The sequence below is a fragment of the Pimephales promelas genome, chromosome 2 (assembly GCF_988280905.1).
Source record: "Pimephales promelas chromosome 2, fPimPro1.hap1.1, whole genome shotgun sequence".
NCBI classification, from domain to species: Eukaryota; Metazoa; Chordata; class Actinopteri; order Cypriniformes; family Leuciscidae; genus Pimephales; species Pimephales promelas.
Window position 1 is genome coordinate 44,540,372 of NC_142770.1, and position 24,148 is coordinate 44,564,519.

The 24,148-nt window shown below is 37.9% G+C and overlaps 1 protein-coding gene and 1 pseudogene across 1 annotated transcript; one reads left to right on the forward strand and one right to left on the reverse strand.

The window, feature by feature from the left end:
* The first annotated feature begins 226 nt into the window (after positions 1–226).
* LOC120477739 (uncharacterized) lies at positions 227–4,808 on the forward strand. The gene is given in 13 exon segments (XM_089120120.1): positions 227–354; positions 473–686; positions 917–992; positions 1,148–1,413; positions 1,762–1,782; positions 1,952–2,219; positions 2,341–2,440; positions 2,550–2,580; positions 3,384–3,490; positions 3,595–3,671; positions 3,674–3,732; positions 3,951–4,077; positions 4,308–4,808. Coding segments are annotated over 13 exon segments (1,782 nt in total). The 3' UTR covers positions 4,616–4,808.
* Positions 4,809–4,914: 106 nt separating this feature from the next.
* Positions 4,915–8,046, reverse strand: LOC148997589 (uncharacterized; annotated as a pseudogene).
* Positions 8,047–24,148: the final 16,102 nt, after the last annotated feature.

Below are 24,148 nucleotides of genomic sequence, written 5' to 3' on the forward strand. Positions count from 1 at the left end.
CATAAACACAACAAGGGGTGTCTGTTTTCGTGAGTAACGTTTCTTTACTATAACCATGGAGTATAAAATTCAATATAAATTCTCGGTATTGCATTGGACTCTACGATCGGCGGGAGTAATTGAGCATCCTTACACCTTCACCGGAAATACCGCTGTGCATAGAGCCCATTCATTCAGCTTATAAAACAACTGAAGTTATATGTTGTCAGTGAATTAATTATGTTGAATGAACAATGAAGTTCAGGGACAGTGCAATGCACAATCAGGCTCCAGGCAGGACACACCCCAGCAACCACGAAGGGAAAATGCGGTGCGTGGACCGGCACAGACTGCGATTCAAAAGGATATGACCAGGTTGGGATGTTGTTCAAAGGATGCATCTCAGCTGTTAACAGCCCTCTTCAGTCCCTCACACAGTTGTTTGATTGCTGATTCAAATTAATTCGAATTTCATCTACTACTCTTTCTACAGGTGTTTCCCTGGACTATTTAAAGATAAGCAGAAGTGTAGGCCTCCTACACGATCGTCGAAAAAAAGGTCAGGTACCAAAACAACGCCAGTCCAATTCTTTCTTCTGGACAGCCCAACAGAGAGAACCCCCAAACCATCTGATGAGCTAATGCTTTTACAAGCTGGGTTAGGAAGAAGGACTGTAAATGTTCCAGAGGATGCTTGCCATAATGAGGTATGTGGTATGACGCTTATAACGAAGTAAGAACTGAAATAAATTATAAATTTATCCTATACTATTACTAAAACAGCATATCCAGTGAAAACAGTAGCCCCAATCCTAGCCACCAAAACCATATCATTTATTTTTGGAATGCTGCCAATAACCCTAATGAACAGATTTGTCTTGAGCTCATTGATTTGATAAATATTTGCTAATCTTACTCACACACTTTAAATTCATAGATTACACACATTCTTTCTGAGACATATCCAAAGATGTCAGAACTGGAGGGTGCCTGGATGCTGCACAAAGCCATGGGTAAAAAGCAAGAGATTGAAGTTTACTTTTTTTCTCCAAGCAAAGGAAATTTATTGAATCTTTTTGTTTGTTATCAAGTTCTCATGTTTGAAAAGCATGATCCTTCCAGTAAGGGGCAGAAAATAAATATTTGTTTAATATTTGAACTTAAACAGGAGGATCAGGTCAACGAAAACTCAACTTGTTGACACCTGAAGAGGAAGGATACACAGGGGCGAGCCTTGTGAAGAGCTGGGGAGGCAAGGGATGTCTCTACATTATGCCCATCCAGAACACACTGGACATTTCTCCCCTACCCTTCACAGCTCTGGAGTTCCAGGCCATGCCGAAAGCCCGGTGTGTGTCATGCCAAGAGTATGTGCCTCTGCAGCTCCTCGGTCTCCATGTCAAGACATGCATCCAGTCTAAAGTCAAGGTTGAGGTATAGCTTGCTAATTTGAATCTATAAATTTGATGTTCTTTCTCCTTATTCGATGTACAGGTTGGTCATTGTGTCATTTCTTAAATTTCACTATTGGATGGTGGGACCATGTTAGCAGTGCCCCAGTCAGCTTAACCCAAAATTGTTTCTGGCACTGTTGTTTTTAGCTATTACTTTTTTGGAAGTCATCAAGTCTTGATATTTAATTTTATAGCCCCATTGTGATGATGACATCATCGAATTGGATGACGAAGTGGTAAGCTATCAATACAAATGAAGAGATTATACATTTCATATTATTGAGCCATACATTTATGAGTTTCATTTATGAGATCTGGTGATGTGCAGGCATCACATTCGGAGAGTAAGGTGAGCAAATTGCTTCTATTTCTTCTTAAGATTTAGGTTTTAAGAATTAACCAGTGAAATGTTTTACATGATCTTTTCTCATCAAAGAGCATGTTTACATCTGACATCTTAAAGAGTACATCTGCATTTTTTTATGTATATTTAACACTGCTATTTTTTATTTTCATAGGTTTCTTGTCCATTGTGCAGTCAACTATTTTTATTAGACGTTTTGCTATTGTTGTGTAGCGTATCAGACATTCTGATGTCACTTGAAAAGAAAGTTGACACATCCCAGTCATTCAACATCAATGTGACAAGGGAGGACCTGTTTGAAAGGGGGCTGAAACAGTGGGCCAGGCAAAAACAGGCCTCCCCAAAGAATCTCCTCAGGGTCTCCTTCATTGGAGAAAATGGAATAGACCAAGGCGCTCTTCGTAAAGAGGAGTTCCTTACTGGTATGTGTGCCCCACTAAGGTCAACACACATGATTAAAGCACATTTAAGAGATTATCAATGTGAATAATATCTTATACATGTCTAATATACTTGACAAAAGCAGCTTTTTGTTCTTTACAGAAATGGTGTGTGGAATTGAAGCACGTTTTTTTGAAGGAGATGGGGAAAGGGGCAAAAACCCTAAATACAGTATTTGTGACTACCAGGACAACAGTTTCAAGTAGGTGCCACAGTCTGTCTTGTAAAATATATGAGTTTGTATTGTTTAATTAGGTAGTAAAAGTCCACTGCCATTTTGTTGGAAATAGCTTTTGTCTTTGTCACAAAAGGACTTGTGGGGAGATTTTTGCCACAAGTTTGGTGCAGGGGGGTCCTGCACCAAAAGGCGCTTTTCCACTGCATAGTACGGTACGGTTCGGTTCGGTACGGCTCACTTGTGGTGCTTTTCCACTGCATGGTACGGTACAGTACGGTTCGCTTCAGGACGCTTTAAATGGTACCTGGTCTGTTGAGGTTCCAAGCGTACCGTACCGGTACTAAAATGTGACGTGAAACACTGCAGATCACTGATTGGTCAGACAGAATCATCACTACTAGCGTCATTGGATTTGCGACACGAGACACGAAACACTTTTTTAGCAGTATTTTTGTTTTGCTGCCATCAGCCTCATTTTAAACACATTTTTCCGTCTAGCAGTTAAAAACAACCACATACCGAGAATCAGGAACACCATCCCCTCGATAGTCTCCATTGTTCCTGTGTTGTGGGTTTGAAAATGTGGCGCTTTCAAGATGATGTCATGGCAGTAGAGGCGCGCGCAAATAACGATCAGTCCCACACACTTTGAAGGGGTACTACTGCAGTGGAAACGCAAAGCGATCCGAACTGTTCCTCGCCGAGTCGAAGCGTACTGAGCCGAACCGTACCGTACTATGCAGTGGAAAAGCGCCAAAACTTCCTTACAAAATGGTGCTACCATTTCTTGTGCCATGGGGAGATGGACAAAGTTTTGGGTGTACTCGAAGTCACTGATCAGGATATTAAAAATCTGATGACAGAGGTATTTAAATGTTTAATGCATACATTTTTCCAAGTCAGACATATAGTTATCAGACAATGTTTGTCTCTTTTTGCAAATATCAAGTTGTGTCTCTACTTTCAGGTGGAAAATGCAGAAGGTGGAGAAAAGCTGATAGATTTATCAGATGCGATTGTGGCATGTGGCTACACTGGGCCAATAAATGTTGACCAAAAAAAGGCCATCACAGAGTAAGTTAACATAAACACAACACATAAATATTTCTCACAAAATGCTTTAGTGTTAACAATTTAACTCTGAATCAATACACTAATATTTTCTTACTGTTTATTAGTGCCATCGCTTTGCATGGACTGGTGAGGCTGATCCCGATCTTGAACCAGCTGCGTGAGGGATTGAGGCTCTACGGATTAGGTTAGCACAGCACACCCAGATGTGCCAGCAGCTCTTTGTCCCCGGCCACTTACAGGAAGTCAGTAACATTGTGAATGAATTATTAGAACAGGCACTGTTAGACACTGATGACTTGCTCTTATGGCATATTCTGAATTTTTACTTTAAAGCTGCCTTCAAATGCGTGTTCAAAGAGCTAAACGCTTCAGGCCAAAACATAAACTGAATCTTTAATTTAAATCTGCAATCCTTACTGTTTTACCGTATTTAAGCATTTGATTTGCTTCCTTATTTTAGGTGAATGTAGACTTCCTTCTGCTTGCGCTATCTCCTGATTTCAGTGAGGAAGGATCTGTGAGACGACAGCGAGAGATGCGGATCATCAATTTTCTACAGGATTTCTTGCAAAAGTTGGAAGACAGAGGTAACACAGTGCTGAGCACCTTTTTCTATAATCCTTGTCCATCACTCTTACCATAATATCATTTTGGAACACTTGTTTTCCACCGGTTTCATTTTATTCTATTTTTATTAGTTATTCCCTCTTTAGGTTTATGTATGTGTATTCTGTCAAACCCCCGCCATTAATATGACGAATGCATTTGTACGAACAGAAATGTTGTAAATTAATTATTTGTATTTGTCTTTGAGAAGAAGCAGACAGCCAAGAAGAGGGCAGCCCTGAAGGTCAAAGTCACGTGGCACAAAGTCACTTCCTTCAGTGGGTCACAGGTCAGGCACATGTTCCACTGATCGAATCCAAGAGAGAGGCATTCAAGATAACTGTTAATTTTGATCATGAATGCGACTCCCGCTATGGGACACATAGCCTTTGTTATCCCATTGTCAATGCTTGTGCTGTTGCCATTACTTTTCCTACACGCCACTTAGCCACATACCAAGATTTTGAAAACAACCTAACCGAGGCAATCTGTGGTGGTTACGAGTTCAGCAGACACTAAAGTAGCATTTAAGGTCCTTGTTACTTATTTTAGTTACTTGGTAAGTAATTTGTTACCCTTTTTGTGCTTTGTTTCTACCGTGTACAAACAAGTGTAAAAAAAAAGTTGTTCTATTGTTAAAAAGAAATCTAAAGATTTAACTGTGGTTGTTGTTAGCTTTTCTGTGCTTTGTTTGTATTTTATACTGTGTACAAACAAGTGTACAACAAAGTTGTTCTATTGTTAAAAAGAATAAATCTAAGGATTTAACTGTGGTTGTATATTTTATTTACATCACTTTCTGATCACAAAAACAAACATTAAACACCTGACAAAGCCTGAAGCACATATTCATGACATACGAGGTAAAGGTCTCTAGTGTCAGTGTCTCCGTTTTCTTCAATCAGCACCTGAAGCTCTACTAGCTGCTGTTCATTCAGTGGACACTCAAATTCAGGGACTACTATCACACCATCCACATCTTCTCCATAGTCAGCTGCAACATCCCAGTCAATATCCGGCTCTTCAATATCTTGACATACGAACAAGACAGAAAAATACCGCTATCATTAGTCATCCCATGTTTAGCATCTAATGTAATCTGTTCATCCCAATTGTTTGGCTTTTCAACATTAGCTGAAGATAAATATTCAGGGTTTGTATAACTATGCAACAAATTGATTTGATCAGGTGCTTAAATATTCGTATGGGTGTTAAACAGTACAAGTGTACCTAATGAAGAGGTTACTGAATTCATATGAACTGTATTACCAACGTTTGCATCAATTGTGACTGTTTCACCAGCTGAAGATGTGTTACACTGTTTAGAGCCCGGTGGGCCATTTCAAGGTAACATTAACAGCTTATTTTGGATATAAAAATGTACTGTTACAACTTAGTTGTTTTAAAAGGAAAAAAAAATACCTCAAGATTCTCTGGCTGGTCAATCGGTCGAAGCATCATTCCTGTGTGCCAAATTTGCTCAGGAGTTTTATTCCCTTCTGTTCTCAGTGGGTGGTTGTTCCAACCTTCCACAAAAGCCTCCAGGTCTGCCTTCAGTTTAGGAAGGAATGTCAGGTGGACTGTCAAAAGATCTTCTACAAAGGGACAGGGTCGGAGTATGTCACTTTCACATATGAGCTTTGAAAACATAACATTAATCATTGAATTGCCTTTTGTAAATACATCTCATTGATTTGTTTTTTTTCCCCCAGCATTAAACCATTTCTAAAATTCCACAATGATAGGATTAAAAAAAAATAATAATAAATCAACAACAGAAGATGGACAACAACAAACCTTACAAACATGCACAAATCAAATAATAATAGAACAGACACAGGAAACATTTAACTGACCAAGATGTACAACAATCTACAGAAAGTAGATGATAAATAGCACAAAATGATGAGACAAACCCTTACCTCTGGAGGACACATCAAGAAGGTGATCCTTCTCTAGGCTGTGGAGTGCGTTGTAATATTTTGATATCACACATGTTCTGACATCCCGCCACAAACGTTCAATCCTACGGATTTAGAAATGATTATTTTAACAATCAAGGGAATGATAAAATGTTATTATGTTATGATTTTACACACAATATACCTCTTTATTAGTTTGGTAAAAGTATCCAAAATACAAAAAAGTGAAAACCTTTGATTATGGACACTTTTTCCTGACATGAAGCTTCCTCGATCAGTTCCACGGACAGTGAACATATATCGGGCTATTTCAACATTCTCCACTCCCTGAAGTGCACACACACAGATGACCAGTGTGTTAAAATCTGTCAGAGATGTACAATACACAGAAATAAAGTGCTACATTGTGTCATTTAAAATTATAATCCTTGAGAACCCTGAGTTTACAGTAAAATCTTTCTTAAAATATAACATCTATCATGTTTGTTACTGTACCTTGAAGCCTGTAAAAACTTACCTTGAAGGTATTCCATGCCTCTCAGTAGCTTTTTTGAAGGCAGTGAATGCGGTTGATGCACGATTGTTTGTTGCAGCATTCAAGCACATCACCTGTTATGAGAAATTTTCATAAATGTACATTTTCTATTTGTCCATATCTTAAATGTACAGTTGGATTACACTCTGGTCCCTTCATGCCTCAGGGAATCTGATAATTTAACATTTTAAATAGATAAATAATAAATAATTTTATTTAACTCTTACTACCATGCGGCATCCTATATTATAACTTTTTCTCCCACGTCAACAAGGTAGTATTTCAGCCATCTGAATGCAAACATGTAATTATTTGTTGTACATCATAGCAATTTTTAAGAAGGCCAACACATCAGAAGGCCAACACATGAAAAGACCCAATGAAATGAAATCTTACCTTCCTGGAGTAGCCGTCCACTGCACCAAAAAGTACAATGTTGTACCTGATGGGAACAAAATAAAGAACCACATTACCAGTTTCAACCTGGATTTTTATTGTAGAAATGTCATGGCAACGTAATTATGCTTTGAGATCTATCAGTGTCTGCATCATTATATTTAACAAAATAAATAAATAATGAATAAACTGTACTGTACAGTACTGACCTGATAAGTTTGTGGTTAGTGTCGACATGCCACAGTGAAAGGGGCCCCCTGACAGAGTAAGTTCTTCGCACAATGCAGCCCAGTCCAGTCAGTCTAGAAAGAATCCCAAGCGAGTCCACTCGATGCATTGATGCAGTAACTCTCCTCCACTGGACGTGGATTCCCATGGACTTTAGCCTCCCTTTGACCATCCGATAGCCTGCTGTGGGCATTTCATTTTTGATGCGTTGGACTGCATTATCAAGCTCCTGGTCAGTAGCATTGCTGTAGTTCTGTCTGGCAGAGAGACCAAACTCCCTCATCCGTCTGTTAACTGTACTGGCTGAAACGCACAGTAACTTTGCAATGCAGTTCACAGACAGATTTATCTCCAAAAGCTCAACAAGTCTCTCCTTCTCTAAATTGTACCTGGGACGCCCCATCTCTCCAGCTACAGTTTCAACAGTACTGCTGGTAACTTCAGCATTTTCAATGTGGTCCATGACCAGATGGAGGAAATCTCTTAACGCCTGTACAATATCTGGGGGGACATTAGCATGCCTTGACAGTGCTTCCCAGAGGTACAGCTCCTGCCGACATGCAAACTGTAAGAGGTCCAAGTCAAGAGGTGTTCTTGAAAGTGCTGACTCTAATTTAATGATCAGCCTGGAAGTAATCTCACGTCTGACTATGTCCTGTTGAAGTGGAAAACAACATGAAATGAACACTTAAGAATATATTGAATACATATTCATTAATTAATTAATTAATTAATCCATTTTAAATAGCAAGGGGGCGGGGGGGTTGGAAAAGTTGTGACGTGTAGTTAAATTGGATTATACTAACATAAACGGCCACTAGTTCAACTAAAACACACTTGCCATGAGAGGTTTGGGAACCACTGGCCATACTTTACGTTTTGTTTTACACATGCAGAACTGACTAAATGTTATAGTTAACGTTACGTTAGTTTGATGAGAGACAGCTTAGCCCCTGCTGAGTTTGCTTAAAACTAGCTAGTTAAGGTTGATTAGCTTATGTCAGCCTATATGTTCCAAACAAATTTCAGATTAAATTGCTACATTGTCAAACACATAGCTCCCATCATATATCAATATCACTTACGCCTACAGCTTTTCAGGTGTCGCCGCCATTCCGTCCACTTTGCAGTGTGTTACTGAACTCCGTCTTCCGTAAGATACATTTAAGCCTGTTTTATGCTTCTGCGTCGAATCGACGGCGTACCCCCGCAGACACCTATCCGTCGACGCGAACCCCTCTCCGACCCCTCCGCCGTAGCTCGACGTGCACCTCCAAAATTTGTAACTACGCGTCGAGGCGACGCAGACAGCAAGGGCTTTGATTGGTCAGATTAAACATAATTTCAGGAGTGTAGCTTTTCCGATTTCCCCCTCCTGTTATAGCGCTATTTTTAACATTTGCACCCTCGTTCTTTTAATTATAACACTCTTAAAGAAAGTAACGTTAAATAAAGAATTAAACTAAAAATAAACTGTTTTTTTTATTTCATTGTTAATATATATGTCTATATTCTTTTCTTTCTTTCTCGCAATAAACTTTCTCGCAATAAATAAATCAACGTTTGTTTTGAAACACAGTTTGTTGTTTATTTTCAATACAATGTTCACGGTTACATCATAATACACGGGACACATTATCCTGCCATAGCACAGTTCCATGTGGAGACTGAAAAATCCTTCAAGTCATTTCGAACAGGTATCGTTATGGCAGCTCGGGTGGAACCTTTATTTTACTGTCAATGGGTGGAACGGGCCCTGGACATCCGTGTTGATTCTGTGGGGATAAAGTTTTGTGTCGTCTTGTTATTCAACGTCGATTAGATAGCTCCAGCCCAGCTGCAACAACATTATCTCTCTTTCGCTCGCGGCGCACTTAACCAAAGAGATTCGCGAACCCCCCTAGCGTTCTGGCGGCGAAATGCACCGCGAAGCACCACAACCTCACGCAGAAGTATAAAACGGCCACGACGCCGTAGTAGTGACGACGTAGCTACGCCGTGGAGTTGACGCAGAAGCATAATGAGGCCTTTACTCCGTGCTTCCTGTAATGAGAGCTGTCAATCAAGGTAGAAGGATGTCTCTGTGGTTGTGATGACGATGAAAGGCGACCAATCATAAGAGGGCCAGTGCCCTCCCATAGGTCCCGCCCCCAAATTGTCAAAAGTCATGTAGACGCGAGGGAGCAGAAATCAGCTGAGCGAGCAGAAATCCACTGCGCGAGCAAAACAGCACTTTGCGAGCAAAAGCCCGCTGCGCGCGAGCAGGATTCCATTGTACAAGCAGAGTTAACCTATGAGAGTATGCCAGGCGCTCGCTCGCAGCTACCGGTACACCTCTCGGTTGTTGAATTTGTGTGCGATTACTTTTCTCGTGCCAGCTGAAGGTTCATTTTCGCGCCCGTGAAATAACATAATGTGCTCGTGAGCATGTCTTACGCGCTCGTAACTTTTGACTGAAAAATAACGCCATAGTTCAAGTTCAACTGTCTGTAACTAGCCACAACTCGCGAGATGTCCCAACAGTCTCTCTCGCTCTCGCTTTTTTTTAAAAATCAATTTGATAAAGATAAAAAAGTAGTGTTTCATTTTTTATTGTTGCTGTTTGAATTCAAAATTGTTTTAAAATATTATTTGTCACTTAATTAATATTAAAGATTTTTAATAGTGTATGTTTGTTTCCACCAATCGCTGCACAAGTTAAGGATACGTATGATGATGTACTGTAAGCACGTTAGTGCGTGCGAGCCCTCCCGGAACCCATAGAGAATGCGTTGCAGTGCCTGCAGTTCGAAAAAAAACATCTTTGAATGTAAGTCTATGGGAACACTCTGGGCGATTTTCAGCTAGCGTAACTCTCTGGTTGAATGAGATAGTGAATGTGATTCACACTTTGGTGGTGCGTCGCCCAATCGCCCCAATGAAGAAACCGCCCCTGCATTTAATTAATTAAATTCTCTCAGTGATGGTGTGTACAATGCAAGGAAATAAAAACTTTCGGGGCTTTACTGAAAACAGCCCCCTTAGCCCACCCCTAGCGCCGCCCCTGTCTGCGATATTCTGTTGAAAATGGAGTTTAATCGCCCTCCTGTGGTGAACTGTGTGAATTACACTGCTGAACCGTATTCAGAGCGCCAGAGGAAAACTGCACTAAACTCTGTACTCACTTTGCATTTATTTCACATTGTTTGATAAATTATTAATTTAAAGCGACATAGTAAAAAAAAATCTAGAAAAGTTTGCTTTTGTTTAATGGAAATATATTCTTATATCTGTAATATCAATTTAAAGACTCTAAACGTCTAAACGCCCTCCTGTGGTGAATTGTGTGCATTACACTGCTGTTAATTATCTCATTTCTGTTAACCTTCAGGGATGGGCAGTATTTCAGATACATGTATTTAAAATACGTATTTGAAATACAAAATACTATTTTGTATTTTAAAGCCTTTGGAAAAAATCAAATGTAATTTGTATTTAAATACATTTAGGATGAGTATTTTTGTATTTTCAAAATACTCAAAATACTTTGAGCCAGAATCCTAGAAGATCAGAGGAAGGATTTGGACATCTTGAACCAGTATCCACTTATTAGACAGCTGTTTGTGAGGTTCAACACAATCATTCCCTCTTCAGCTCCTGTAGAGCGCTTGTTTTCCTTTGCGGGTCTAATCGGTACATTTTATTTGAAGGGGTGTGCATAAGACTGACATGACACTGTCATAAACATGACATAACACCTGTCATGAACATGAAGGAGTCTTTATGAATGTTTATGACTTTTGTCATTAAGTGTCATTCTGTAAATTATGACAATTTTAATGCAAAGTTGACATTGTTTAAAATGTCTTTGTTATGACAACTTGACATTAACAAAGACAAAAAATGTCTTGATTATGACAACTTGACAATAACAAAGACAGAAATGTCTTTAACCAAGAAATCATAACCTGTCAACCTGCCATGTTTATACCAAGTCCAACGTGTTCCACTTTACTTGAGGTAAGGGGAAATATTAATGACACTGTTGTTAAAACATTTGACAGTGTAATAACCCTTAATGACATCTTTATAACTAGTACAATGTGTTCCACTTTACTTGAGGACAAGTAAAATATTCATGTCACAGTTATAATGGTGTCATGACGGCCAAAGTCAAAACCAACCACATATGACAGTAATGTAATGTTAACGCAAAGCTAAATAACTTCTTTAAGTTTGATAATTAGACCTGTTATGATATTTGTGACAGGTTATGATTTCTTGGTTAATGTCAAGTTGTCATAATCAAGACATTTTGGCTTATTACAAACTCTTTACTTTTGAGGTTGTTAATGTGTTGTTTTTGATTTGGGACTCGGGGTCAAAGGAGATGGATGACAGATTAAAACTGCTTACTTTATGCGGTGAATTTCATCTTCATAAATGTAAAGTAACTGAATCTATAAGCCCAACTTTAAACTTTTTTGTGTTGATTTAAAATTGTTTTATGACTCTCTTTGTTTATGATTTCATTGTAAATATCACCTCCTGTATTTATGTGCATGTTTTGTGATTTGTTATTGTTTATTGGACTGTCCCTTATTTACTGCCTTGCTTACTTTGTCTTTGAGTATACTGTTTTTTGTGCTTTTTCTTGTTTTTATTGTGTATTTCTTGTTTTTATTAAAAAAAAAAAAAAATATATATATATATATATATATATATATATATATATATATATATATATATATATATATATCCCCGGATGGGGGCGTGACACGGTGCGTGACGTTAGCGCGCACCCAGCGCCAGTTTCAGTCATGTGATTATGAAAAAAAAAAAAAAAGTCATGTGATTATGATGACGCGCAAAATTCCAAGAAGTGGCGTCTGTTGTTCTGTCTCTATGGCAGCGGAGAATGCGATTGACGTCACGTGCAGCAAGTTTGCAGTAAATTCCTCATCATGACGTCACAAGCAGAACTTCTATAAAAGCAGCTGTTGAAAGTCTACCATTCACTTCAATGTGGAGCGGGCGATTTCGGACGACACGCGAGGCAGGGACCGTTGGCGACCGGTGAGGCGCGTCTGGTGATGCGACAAAGTTGAGATCTGTTTAACTTTCTGCAAGTGAAGAGGGACTTTCGGAGCGGCAACCAGGATTGAAGTCAGTAGAGTGCAGTGCTGAGTTTGACCGAGGCAATTTAAACGAGAAGCTCATTTTAGCAGTCAGAAACTGTCCTATAATTTATGATATATCTCTGTGTACGTTACATACACTCGCTTTCAACCGTATTTGCCCGTTTGCTGTAGTTAAATAGCGGGGCGCTCACTGTTTCTCGTTCGGCTTTAATATTATGCTTTTATGTACTGATTCCATTTATATTTAGACTTTTCCTTCCAAAATGTTTGTTGTGGCAAGAAATCGCAGCTATTTGTTGTCTAACATAGAGTAACAGCCGTGAATGTCACTCACAATATAGTAGGCTATGAATATGTATAGTATAAATGTAATTCGGACGTTCTACATCCATCATGTTTTATACGTCATGTGATCTACCAGCAGCTTTAGTTCAGTTGCGTCGCTTCACTGCCATCCGTTAATCCTCTCCTGTGGCCTCATGGATGTAAAGTGTCCATGGAATGTGCGTGAAGCTGGAAGAAGTAGGTCATCCGGGGACTGTTTTTCGATGTTCGTAACAGACTACTCTGTTGGTGTACTGTTTTTCGCATACTATATAGCAGGCCTAGGGAAGATTGAAGAAAGATTTTGAAGATTTAAAGGAAGAAAACCCACACAGTGTCTTATAATGTGTCAGATTGCCGCACTATGAACACAACCACTCTCCACAGTGCCTAATGAAGCACCCGTCTTGAGAAACTGCTTCATATCTGCAGTGAAGACCAATAGGAGATCACCAGATAACCGGGAAGAGTTTTGCTCAGAGGGTGATAGAGGGTCTCTGTGTTGTGCTTTCTCGCGGGATAGCTGTTTTGGACGGTGCTGGGTGGTGGTGGGTGTCGTCACTCCACACCATATCTATGGGAATGACCCACGGCGTCAGGTGGTGTGGCGCCCTCACTCCCTCAGCGCCTTCGACCAGGTGAAGCACTCTTACTACAGCGAGTAGCTGCTTTATATCTCTCATGGTGAATGAAGATCAATAGTGAAGGCTTCGCTAGGTGGGTGTCGGATGGGGTCCACTTCAGCTTCTCGTGGTTGCCCGACGCGAGTCCGGGAGGGAGGCAGGACAAGCCCTTCCCTGGCTGGGGTGAGTTGGAGTGGGACAGAGATCTCAGGGGACCTAATGGCTGGAGCTGAAATTAGTTAGGTTTACGGTTTTAGTGTGGCTGGATATTGAAGATCCACCCAAAACGTTCAGAGAGTGGGAGCTCCATGCATTGTGGTCCTGTAGGTTCTGTAACGAGAGTGGAAAGGTGCTGCGGAGCAGTTGACCTGTGTGGATCAACCTTGGTGTGAACCAAAAGTCTGCACAGTTCTTCTTCTGCCGTACATCTAAAACCTTGTTTTCACTTCTTCCTCCGGTTATAATTTATTGATAAATCATTAATGACAATAATTAATAAACAGAGATTAGTCACGGCGGCGTGTGCAGCTGATGGGGGCTCGGCTTGTCCCCGTACAAAACCTGCAATCTATAAAACAGATAATGGGAAGGTGATAGTGGAGGATGAATTGTTAAACTTCATCGTGGTTAATGTATATCAGTCCGATGCTTTGCTGGGTAACGTTAAGGTCCCAAAAGATGGATTGTTGTGTCGGGATATGAACTGTAAGAATGTACAACATTGTAAGATTTATGTTCCCTGTATGTAGCTATTGTGGAGTCCCTTGGTATCTCGCGTTGGCCATTATATAAACCCAGGTCAAAAGTGTGCAACGCTAAGCCAGGATGGAAGGATCATGTAGAAGAGCTTCACGATATTATTATTATTATTATTATTATTATGGCCCTTTATGTTGATTACATATATATATGAAGAGTTCAGATGCAAAAGCCTCTAAATGCCATTTGAAATTTTCTTCTAAAATGATCATTTTTATAAAGCTTTTATATTCAAGTTCAGTAATTTCACTTAAATGACAATTAATAGGTAATCCTCATTGCAATTTAACTGAAATTACTGAACTTAAATATACGAGCTTGATAAAAATGATCATTCTAGAAGAAAATTTCAAATGGCACTTAGAGGCTTTTGCATCTGAACTCTTCATATATATATACTGTATATGTTCATGTTGAAATAATAAATAATATTTGATGACATTGTCTATTTTGAGTTTTTTTTTCATGTCTTCATAAACTTTTGAGCTGCTCCAAAATAAAATTGTTTAAATGAGTATAAAGAAATACATAACTATTGCTTTAAAATTAAACATGATAATAAATATAACATTTTTACAGAATATACATTAACAGATCAAATATACAATTCATTAGATGCCAATGTGAATAAAAATGTCTGTAAGGAATCACGCAGGTAAAACCAGACTGTTTATAACATTTCTCTGAAATGAGCAATATTTATCTGAGGAAATCCCTAAAATCATATTTTTGAGTGACGTGTAAAAGTCCTTAAGTCTTGTATTTTTTTATTTTCCAAAGAAGAACGAAAAATAAATACGGTTGTGGGACAACATAGATCCTTATACATTTCACCCATTGGTACTATTCTGTTCAACAGAGTTGAGTTTGTGGCAAAAAATGGACATTCCTTGTATTATTTTTCTTCTATGCTTCGGTACTTTTATCACAATAACGTGCATTTGGGAATATGGATGAAACTTGTGCTGTTGAACTTATTTAGCAACTTAACCCTCTGATGGTCTTCAAAAAAAGTAACAATTCTGGTCTTCAGGGTCTACTGCACCCCAGACAATATTATTTAATTTTGTAACAGAATAGTATTTTTTTTTTTTTTAACAAATATAATTTTACTCTGTTTATTAATGTTTTTACTCAACATTTGTGTAGTTTTTGGAGGATTTATGATTTTTTTTATTATTTCTATAAATATTTATTTAAATAGGATTTTTACAAAAAACAAACAAAAAAAACAGCATTTTATGTTAAATAAACTTTATAAAAGACCCAGATTTCTAACTTTCATTCCTGGGGATACCATGGATAATTTTACAAGGTTGAATGTAAGATTTTTGCCTAATTTTTGGAAAAAACAGGTTAAAATTTGTAATAAGTCACTTTAACCACTAGATGGCTATAGAGCTCCACTAGGCCTATAAACTATTTGAATTACTGAAAGATATAGTTTCTAAAGTTGGATTCAGTTGGATTCATATTTAAATATTATAAAATCACAATTATAACAAAAATAAAATACTTTTTGTCAAAGTTTAGCATTTGTTTTTGTACTGAAAAAAACAACAGTTTTTCAATAATGTTACATTATGATTAGAATCAAACCTGAACAACATGTTACAAAGAGAAATGTTGGAGTCTTAAGATTTGATCATTTATTTCAACTGAACAGCAATAACAAATTAGCAAATAAAGCAGTAAAAATTAAATATTTGTAAAAAAAAAAGTAAATTGGGAAGAAAATCGAACAACTATGAACAATAGTTTGGAACAATAGAACAATAGTTGGTCTCATCTCTTTTATCTGTTTTATAGCCTTACAAATGTATTCCTGTCTGTGTGTGTGCACATTTTCAATGTGTCTTAGTGTTACCAATTTATTTTTGCGGTGGTTCTGCATTTTAGAGTATTTTATTTTACAAATAATAAGCGAACAGTTTTTATAGTCTGTATGCTGTATATTGTATTCCTCTATATGTGTGTGTGCATGTGTGTGAGCATGATAATTTTGGATTGTGAATGTTTTTTTGCATTGTTGGAAGTGTGCCACTTTATTTCTGTCATTTCTGTCTGTGTTCTGCGTTATTTCTGATTTTGATGATGAATTTTGTCTATTTTGAGTCCAATGATAAATAAATATTTATTTATTAATTTATAGATATTTAAAAGATATCATAAATCCTCCAAAAACTGCACAAATGTTGAGTAAAAACATTAATAAACAGTAAAATAATATTTGTATAAAAAAATAACTATTGTTCTGTTACAAAATTAAATGTTATTTTTTGGGGTCCAATGGACCCTGAAGACCACGAGTGTGACTATTTTTGTCACGCCTACATAAAAACAGATAGAATTCCATTTTATTTATTTTTATTTTTTTTTTGTAGATCTAGACAGTGTTGAGAGCCGTAGGAAGTTTCATACCATTTGGAAAAAGAGAACTTTTTTTTTAATTCAAGCAAAAGTCATTTGGGGTCCAGCAGACCCCGAAGACCATCAGACATGTTAACAACACACACAAAAAAACTATATATTTCTAAGAATGCAAATAAATGTTTGAGGTTTCAAAATGAAACTGTTGGCTAAAACATTACAATCAAACACTAAACAATGGTTTGCTCTTGATGTAAAGTGCAACAATTATCGTCAGGCCTCTTGCGCCCTCTGTTGGCATTTGTTATATATAATAAACATAAGTTATTTGTAAATTTATTTCTTGATGTATATTAATAGTGTTGTTAAATAAAAAAATGTAATGAATTACTTTTAATACTTTATATGAACCAATTATGTTGCCTCATTATGTATTTAAGTCATACTAAAGGATATTGTTCACTTCAGATATATCTTTATAATGACAAAATATAAAAATAAAATAGTCGACACTGACAGTCATACTATAGTATTGAACATTTGAACAGAAACCTACATTGTTGTGCATTTTGTGACTAAAAGTTTCTTGTTTTTATTGTGTATTTCTTGTTTTCTTGTTTTTATAAAATATATATATATATATCCCCGGATGGGGGCGTGACATGGTGCGTGACGTCAGCGCGCACCCAGCGCCAGATTCAGTCATGTGATCATGAAAAAAAAAAGTCATGTGATTATGATGACGCGCAAAATTCCAAGAAATGACGTCTGTTGCTCTGTCTCTATGGCAGCGAAGAATGCGATTGACGTCACGTGCAGCAAGTATGCAGCCACTGAAATCGTCTTTTCGTCACTAAGATTCTAAATTCCTCGTCATGACGTCACAAGCAGAACTTCTATAAAAGCAGCTGTTGAAAGTCTACCATTCACTTCAATGTGGAGCGCGCGATTTCGGACGACACGCGAGGCAGGGACCGTTGGCGACCGGTGAGGCGCGTCTGGTGATGCGACAAAGTTGAGATCTGTTTAACTTTCTGCAAGTGAAGAGGGACTTTCGGAGCGGCAACCAGGATTGAAGTCAGTAGAGTGCAGTGCTGAGTTTGACCGAGGCAATTTAAACGAGAAGCTCATTTTAGCAGTCAGAAACTGTCCTATAATTTATGATATATCTCTGTGTAAGTTACATACACTCGCTTTCAACCGTATTTGCCCGTTTGCTGTAGTTAAATAGCGGGGCGCTCACTGTTTCTCGTTCGGCTTTAATATTATGCTTTTATGTACTGATTCCATTTATATTTAGACTTTTCCTTCCAAAATGTTTGTTGTGGCAAGAAATCGCAGCTATTTGTTGTCTAACATAGAGTAACAGCCGTGAATGTCACTCACAATATAGTAGGCTATGAATATGTATAGTATAAATGTAATTCGGACGTTCTACATCCATCATGTTTTATACGTCATGTGATCTACCAGCAGCTTTAGTTCAGTTGCGTCGCTTCACTGCCATCCGTTAATCCTCTCCTGTGGCCTCATGGATGTAAAGTGTCCATGGAATGTGCGTGAAGCTGGAAGAAGTAGGTCATCCGGGGACTGTTTTTCGATGTTCGTAACAGACTACTCTGTTGGTGTACTGTTTTTCGCATACTATATAGCAGGCCTAGGGAAGATTGAAGAAAGATTTTGAAGATTTAAAGGAAGAAAACCCACACAGTGTCTTATAATGTGTCAGATTGCCGCACTATGAACACAACCACTCTCCACAGTGCCTAATGAAGCACCCGTCTTGAGAAACTGCTTCATATCTGCAGTGAAGACCAATAGGAGATCACCAGATAACCGGGAAGAGTTTTGCTCAGAGGGTGATAGAGGGTCTCTGTGTTGTGCTTTCTCGCGGGATAGCTGTTTTGGACGGTGCTGGGTGGTGGTGGGTGTCGTCACTCCACACCATATCTATGGGAATGACCCACGGCGTCAGGTGGTGTGGCGCCCTCACTCCCTCAGCGCCTTCGACCAGGTGAAGCACTCTTACTACAGCGAGTAGCTGCTTTATATCTCTCATGGTGAATGAAGATCAATAGTGAAGGCTTCGCTAGGTGGGTGTCGGATGGGGTCCACTTCAGCTTCTCGTGGTTGCCCGACGCGAGTCCGGGAGGGAGGCAGGACAAGCCCTTCCCTGGCTGGGGTGAGTTGGAGTGGGACAGAGATCTCAGGGGACCTAATGGCTGGAGCTGAAATTAGTTAGGTTTACGGTTTTAGTGTGGCTGGATATTGAAGATCCACCCAAAACGTTCAGAGAGTGGGAGCTCCATGCATTGTGGTCCTGTAGGTTCTGTAACGAGAGTGGAAAGGTGCTGCGGAGCAGTTGACCTGTGTGGATCAACCTTGGTGTGAACCAAAAGTCTGCACAGTTCTTCTTCTGCCGTACATCTAAAACCTTGTTTTCACTTCTTCCTCCGGTTATAATTTATTGATAAATCATTAATGACAATAATTAATAAACAGAGATTAGTCACGGCGGCGTGTGCAGCTGATGGGGGCTCGGCTTGTCCCCGTACAAAACCTGCAATCTATAAAACAGATAATGGGAAGGTGATAGTGGAGGATGAATTGTTAAACTTCATCGTGGTTAATGTATATCAGTCCGATGCTTTGCTGGGTAACGTTAAGGTCCCAAAAGATGGATTGTTGTGTCGGGATATGAACTGTAAGAATGTACAACATTGTAAGATTTATGTTCCCTGTATGTAGCTATTGTGGAGTCCCTTGGTATCTCGCGTTGGCCATTATATAAACCCAGGTCAAAAGTGTGCAACGCTAAGCCAGGATGGAAGGATCATGTAGAAGAGCTTCACGATATTATTATTATTATTATTATTATTATGGCCCTTTATGTTGATTACATATATATATGAAGAGTTCAGATGCAAAAGCCTCTAAATGCCATTTGAAATTTTCTTCTAAAATGATCATTTTTATAAAGCTTTTATATTCAAGTTCAGTAATTTCACTTAAATGACAATTAATAGGTAATCCTCATTGCAATTTAACTGAAATTACTGAACTTAAATATACGAGCTTGATAAAAATGATCATTCTAGAAGAAAATTTCAAATGGCACTTAGAGGCTTTTGCATCTGAACTCTTCATATATATATACTGTATATGTTCATGTTGAAATAATAAATAATATTTGATGACATTGTCTATTTTGAGTTTTTTTTTCATGTCTTCATAAACTTTTGAGCTGCTCCAAAATAAAATTGTTTAAATGAGTATAAAGAAATACATAACTATTGCTTTAAAATTAAACATGATAATAAATATAACATTTTTACAGAATATACATTAACAGATCAAATATACAATTCATTAGATGCCAATGTGAATAAAAATGTCTGTAAGGAATCACGCAGGTAAAACCAGACTGTTTATAACATTTCTCTGAAATGAGCAATATTTATCTGAGGAAATCCCTAAAATCATATTTTTGAGTGACGTGTAAAAGTCCTTAAGTCTTGTATTTTTTTATTTTCCAAAGAAGAACGAAAAATAAATACGGTTGTGGGACAACATAGATCCTTATACATTTCACCCATTGGTACTATTCTGTTCAACAGAGTTGAGTTTGTGGCAAAAAATGGACATTCCTTGTATTATTTTTCTTCTATGCTTCGGTACTTTTATCACAATAACGTGCATTTGGGAATATGGATGAAACTTGTGCTGTTGAACTTATTTAGCAACTTAACCCTCTGATGGTCTTCAAAAAAAGTAACAATTCTGGTCTTCAGGGTCTACTGCACCCCAGACAATATTATTTAATTTTGTAACAGAATAGTATTTTTTTTTTTTTAACAAATATAATTTTACTCTGTTTATTAATGTTTTTACTCAACATTTGTGTAGTTTTTGGAGGATTTATGATTTTTTTTATTATTTCTATAAATATTTATTTAAATAGGATTTTTACAAAAAACAAACAAAAAAAACAGCATTTTATGTTAAATAAACTTTATAAAAGACCCAGATTTCTAACTTTCATTCCTGGGGATACCATGGATAATTTTACAAGGTTGAATGTAAGATTTTTGCCTAATTTTTGGAAAAAACAGGTTAAAATTTGTAATAAGTCACTTTAACCACTAGATGGCTATAGAGCTCCACTAGGCCTATAAACTATTTGAATTACTGAAAGATATAGTTTCTAAAGTTGGATTCAGTTGGATTCATATTTAAATATTATAAAATCACAATTATAACAAAAATAAAATACTTTTTGTCAAAGTTTAGCATTTGTTTTTGTACTGAAAAAAACAACAGTTTTTCAATAATGTTACATTATGATTAGAATCAAACCTGAACAACATGTTACAAAGAGAAATGTTGGAGTCTTAAGATTTGATCATTTATTTCAACTGAACAGCAATAACAAATTAGCAAATAAAGCAGTAAAAATTAAATATTTGTAAAAAAAAAAGTAAATTGGGAAGAAAATCGAACAACTATGAACAATAGTTTGGAACAATAGAACAATAGTTGGTCTCATCTCTTTTATCTGTTTTATAGCCTTACAAATGTATTCCTGTCTGTGTGTGTGCACATTTTCAATGTGTCTTAGTGTTACCAATTTATTTTTGCGGTGGTTCTGCATTTTAGAGTATTTTATTTTACAAATAATAAGCGAACAGTTTTTATAGTCTGTATGCTGTATATTGTATTCCTCTATATGTGTGTGTGCATGTGTGTGAGCATGATAATTTTGGATTGTGAATGTTTTTTTGCATTGTTGGAAGTGTGCCACTTTATTTCTGTCATTTCTGTCTGTGTTCTGCGTTATTTCTGATTTTGATGATGAATTTTGTCTATTTTGAGTCCAATGATAAATAAATATTTATTTATTAATTTATAGATATTTAAAAGATATCATAAATCCTCCAAAAACTGCACAAATGTTGAGTAAAAACATTAATAAACAGTAAAATAATATTTGTATAAAAAAATAACTATTGTTCTGTTACAAAATTAAATGTTATTTTTTGGGGTCCAATGGACCCTGAAGACCACGAGTGTGACTATTTTTGTCACGCCTACATAAAAACAGATAGAATTCCATTTTATTTATTTTTATTTTTTTTTTGTAGATCTAGACAGTGTTGAGAGCCGTAGGAAGTTTCATACCATTTGGAAAAAGAGAACTTTTTTTTTAATTCAAGCAAAAGTCATTTGGGGTCCAGCAGACCCCGAAGACCATCAGACATGTTAACAACACACACAAAAAAACTATATATTTCTAAGAATGCAAATAAATGTTTGAGGTTTCAAAATGAAACTGTTGGCTAAAACATTACAATCAAACACTAAACAATGGTTTGCTCTTGATGTAAAGTGCAACAATTATCGTCAGGCCTCTTGCGCCCTCTGTTGGCATTTGTTATATATAATAAACATAAGTTATTTGTAAATTTATTTCTTGATGTATATTAATAGTGTTGTTAAATAAAAAAATGTAATGAATTACTTTTAATACTTTATATGAACCAATTATGTTGCCTCATTATGTATTTAAGTCATACTAAAGGATATTGTTCACTTCAGATATATCTTTATAATGACAAAATATAAAAATAAAATAGTCGACACTGACAGTCATAGTATTGAACATTTGAACAGAAACCTACATTGTTGTGCATTTTGTGACTAAAAGTTTCTTGTTTTTATTGTGTATTTCTTGTTTTCTTGTTTTTATAAAATATATATATATATATCCCCGGATGGGGGCGTGACATGGTGCGTGACGTCAGCGCGCACCCAGCGCCAGATTCAGTCATGTGATCATGAAAAAAAAAAGTCATGTGATTATGATGACGCGCAAAATTCCAAGAAATGACGTCTGTTGCTCTGTCTCTATGGCAGCGAAGAATGCGATTGACGTCACGTGCAGCAAGTATGCAGCCACTGAAATCGTCTTTTCGTCACTAAGATTCTAAATTCCTCGTCATGACGTCACAAGCAGAACTTCTATAAAAGCAGCTGTTGAAAGTCTACCATTCACTTCAATGTGGAGCGCGCGATTTCGGACGACACGCGAGGCAGGGACCGTTGGCGACCGGTGAGGCGCGTCTGGTGATGCGACAAAGTTGAGATCTGTTTAACTTTCTGCAAGTGAAGAGGGACTTTCGGGAGCGGCAACCAGGATTGAAGTCAGTAGAGTGCAGTGCTGAGTTTGACCGAGGCAATTTAAACGAGAAGCTCATTTTAGCAGTCAGAAACTGTCCTATAATTTATGATATATCTCTGTGTAAGTTACATACACTCGCTTTCAACCGTATTTGCCCGTTTGCTGTAGTTAAATAGCGGGGCGCTCACTGTTTCTCGTTCGGCTTTAATATTATGCTTTTATGTACTGATTCCATTTATATTTAGACTTTTCCTTCCAAAATGTTTGTTGTGGCAAGAAATCGCAGCTATTTGTTGTCTAACATAGAGTAACAGCCGTGAATGTCACTCACAATATAGTAGGCTATGAATATGTATAGTATAAATGTAATTCGGACGTTCTACATCCATCATGTTTTATACGTCATGTGATCTACCAGCAGCTTTAGTTCAGTTGCGTCGCTTCACTGCCATCCGTTAATCCTCTCCTGTGGCCTCATGGATGTAAAGTGTCCATGGAATGTGCGTGAAGCTGGAAGAAGTAGGTCATCCGGGGACTGTTTTTCGATGTTCGTAACAGACTACTCTGTTGGTGTACTGTTTTTCGCATACTATATAGCAGGCCTAGGGAAGATTGAAGAAAGATTTTGAAGATTTAAAGGAAGAAAACCCACACAGTGTCTTATAATGTGTCAGATTGCCGCACTATGAACACAACCACTCTCCACAGTGCCTAATGAAGCACCCGTCTTGAGAAACTGCTTCATATCTGCAGTGAAGACCAATAGGAGATCACCAGATAACCGAGAAGAGTTTTGCTCAGAGGGTGATAGAGGGTCTCTGTGTTGTGCTTTCTCGCGGGATAGCTGTTTTGGACGGTGCTGGGTGGTGGTGGGTGTCGTCACTCCACACCATATCTATGGGAATGACCCACGGCGTCAGGTGGTGTGGCGCCCTCACTCCCTCAGCGCCTTCGACCAGGTGAAGCACTCTTACTACAGCGAGTAGCTGCTTTATATCTCTCATGGTGAATGAAGATCAATAGTGAAGGCTTCGCTAGGTGGGTGTCGGATGGGGTCCACTTCAGCTTCTCGTGGTTGCCCGACGCGAGTCCGGGAGGGAGGCAGGACAAGCCCTTCCCTGGCTGGGGTGAGTTGGAGTGGGACAGAGATCTCAGGGGACCTAATGGCTGGAGCTGAAATTAGTTAGGTTTACGGTTTTAGTGTGGCTGGATATTGAAGATCCACCCAAAACGTTCAGAGAGTGGGAGCTCCATGCATTGTGGTCCTGTAGGTTCTGTAACGAGAGTGGAAAGGTGCTGCGGAGCAGTTGACCTGTGTGGATCAACCTTGGTGTGAACCAAAAGTCTGCACAGTTCTTCTTCTGCCGTACATCTAAAACCTTGTTTTCACTTCTTCCTCCGGTTATAATTTATTGATAAATCATTAATGACAATAATTAATAAACAGAGATTAGTCACGGCGGCGTGTGCAGCTGATGGGGGCTCGGCTTGTCCCCGTACAAAACCTGCAATCTATAAAACAGATAATGGGAAGGTGATAGTGGAGGATGAATTGTTAAACTTCATCGTGGTTAATGTATATCAGTCCGATGCTTTG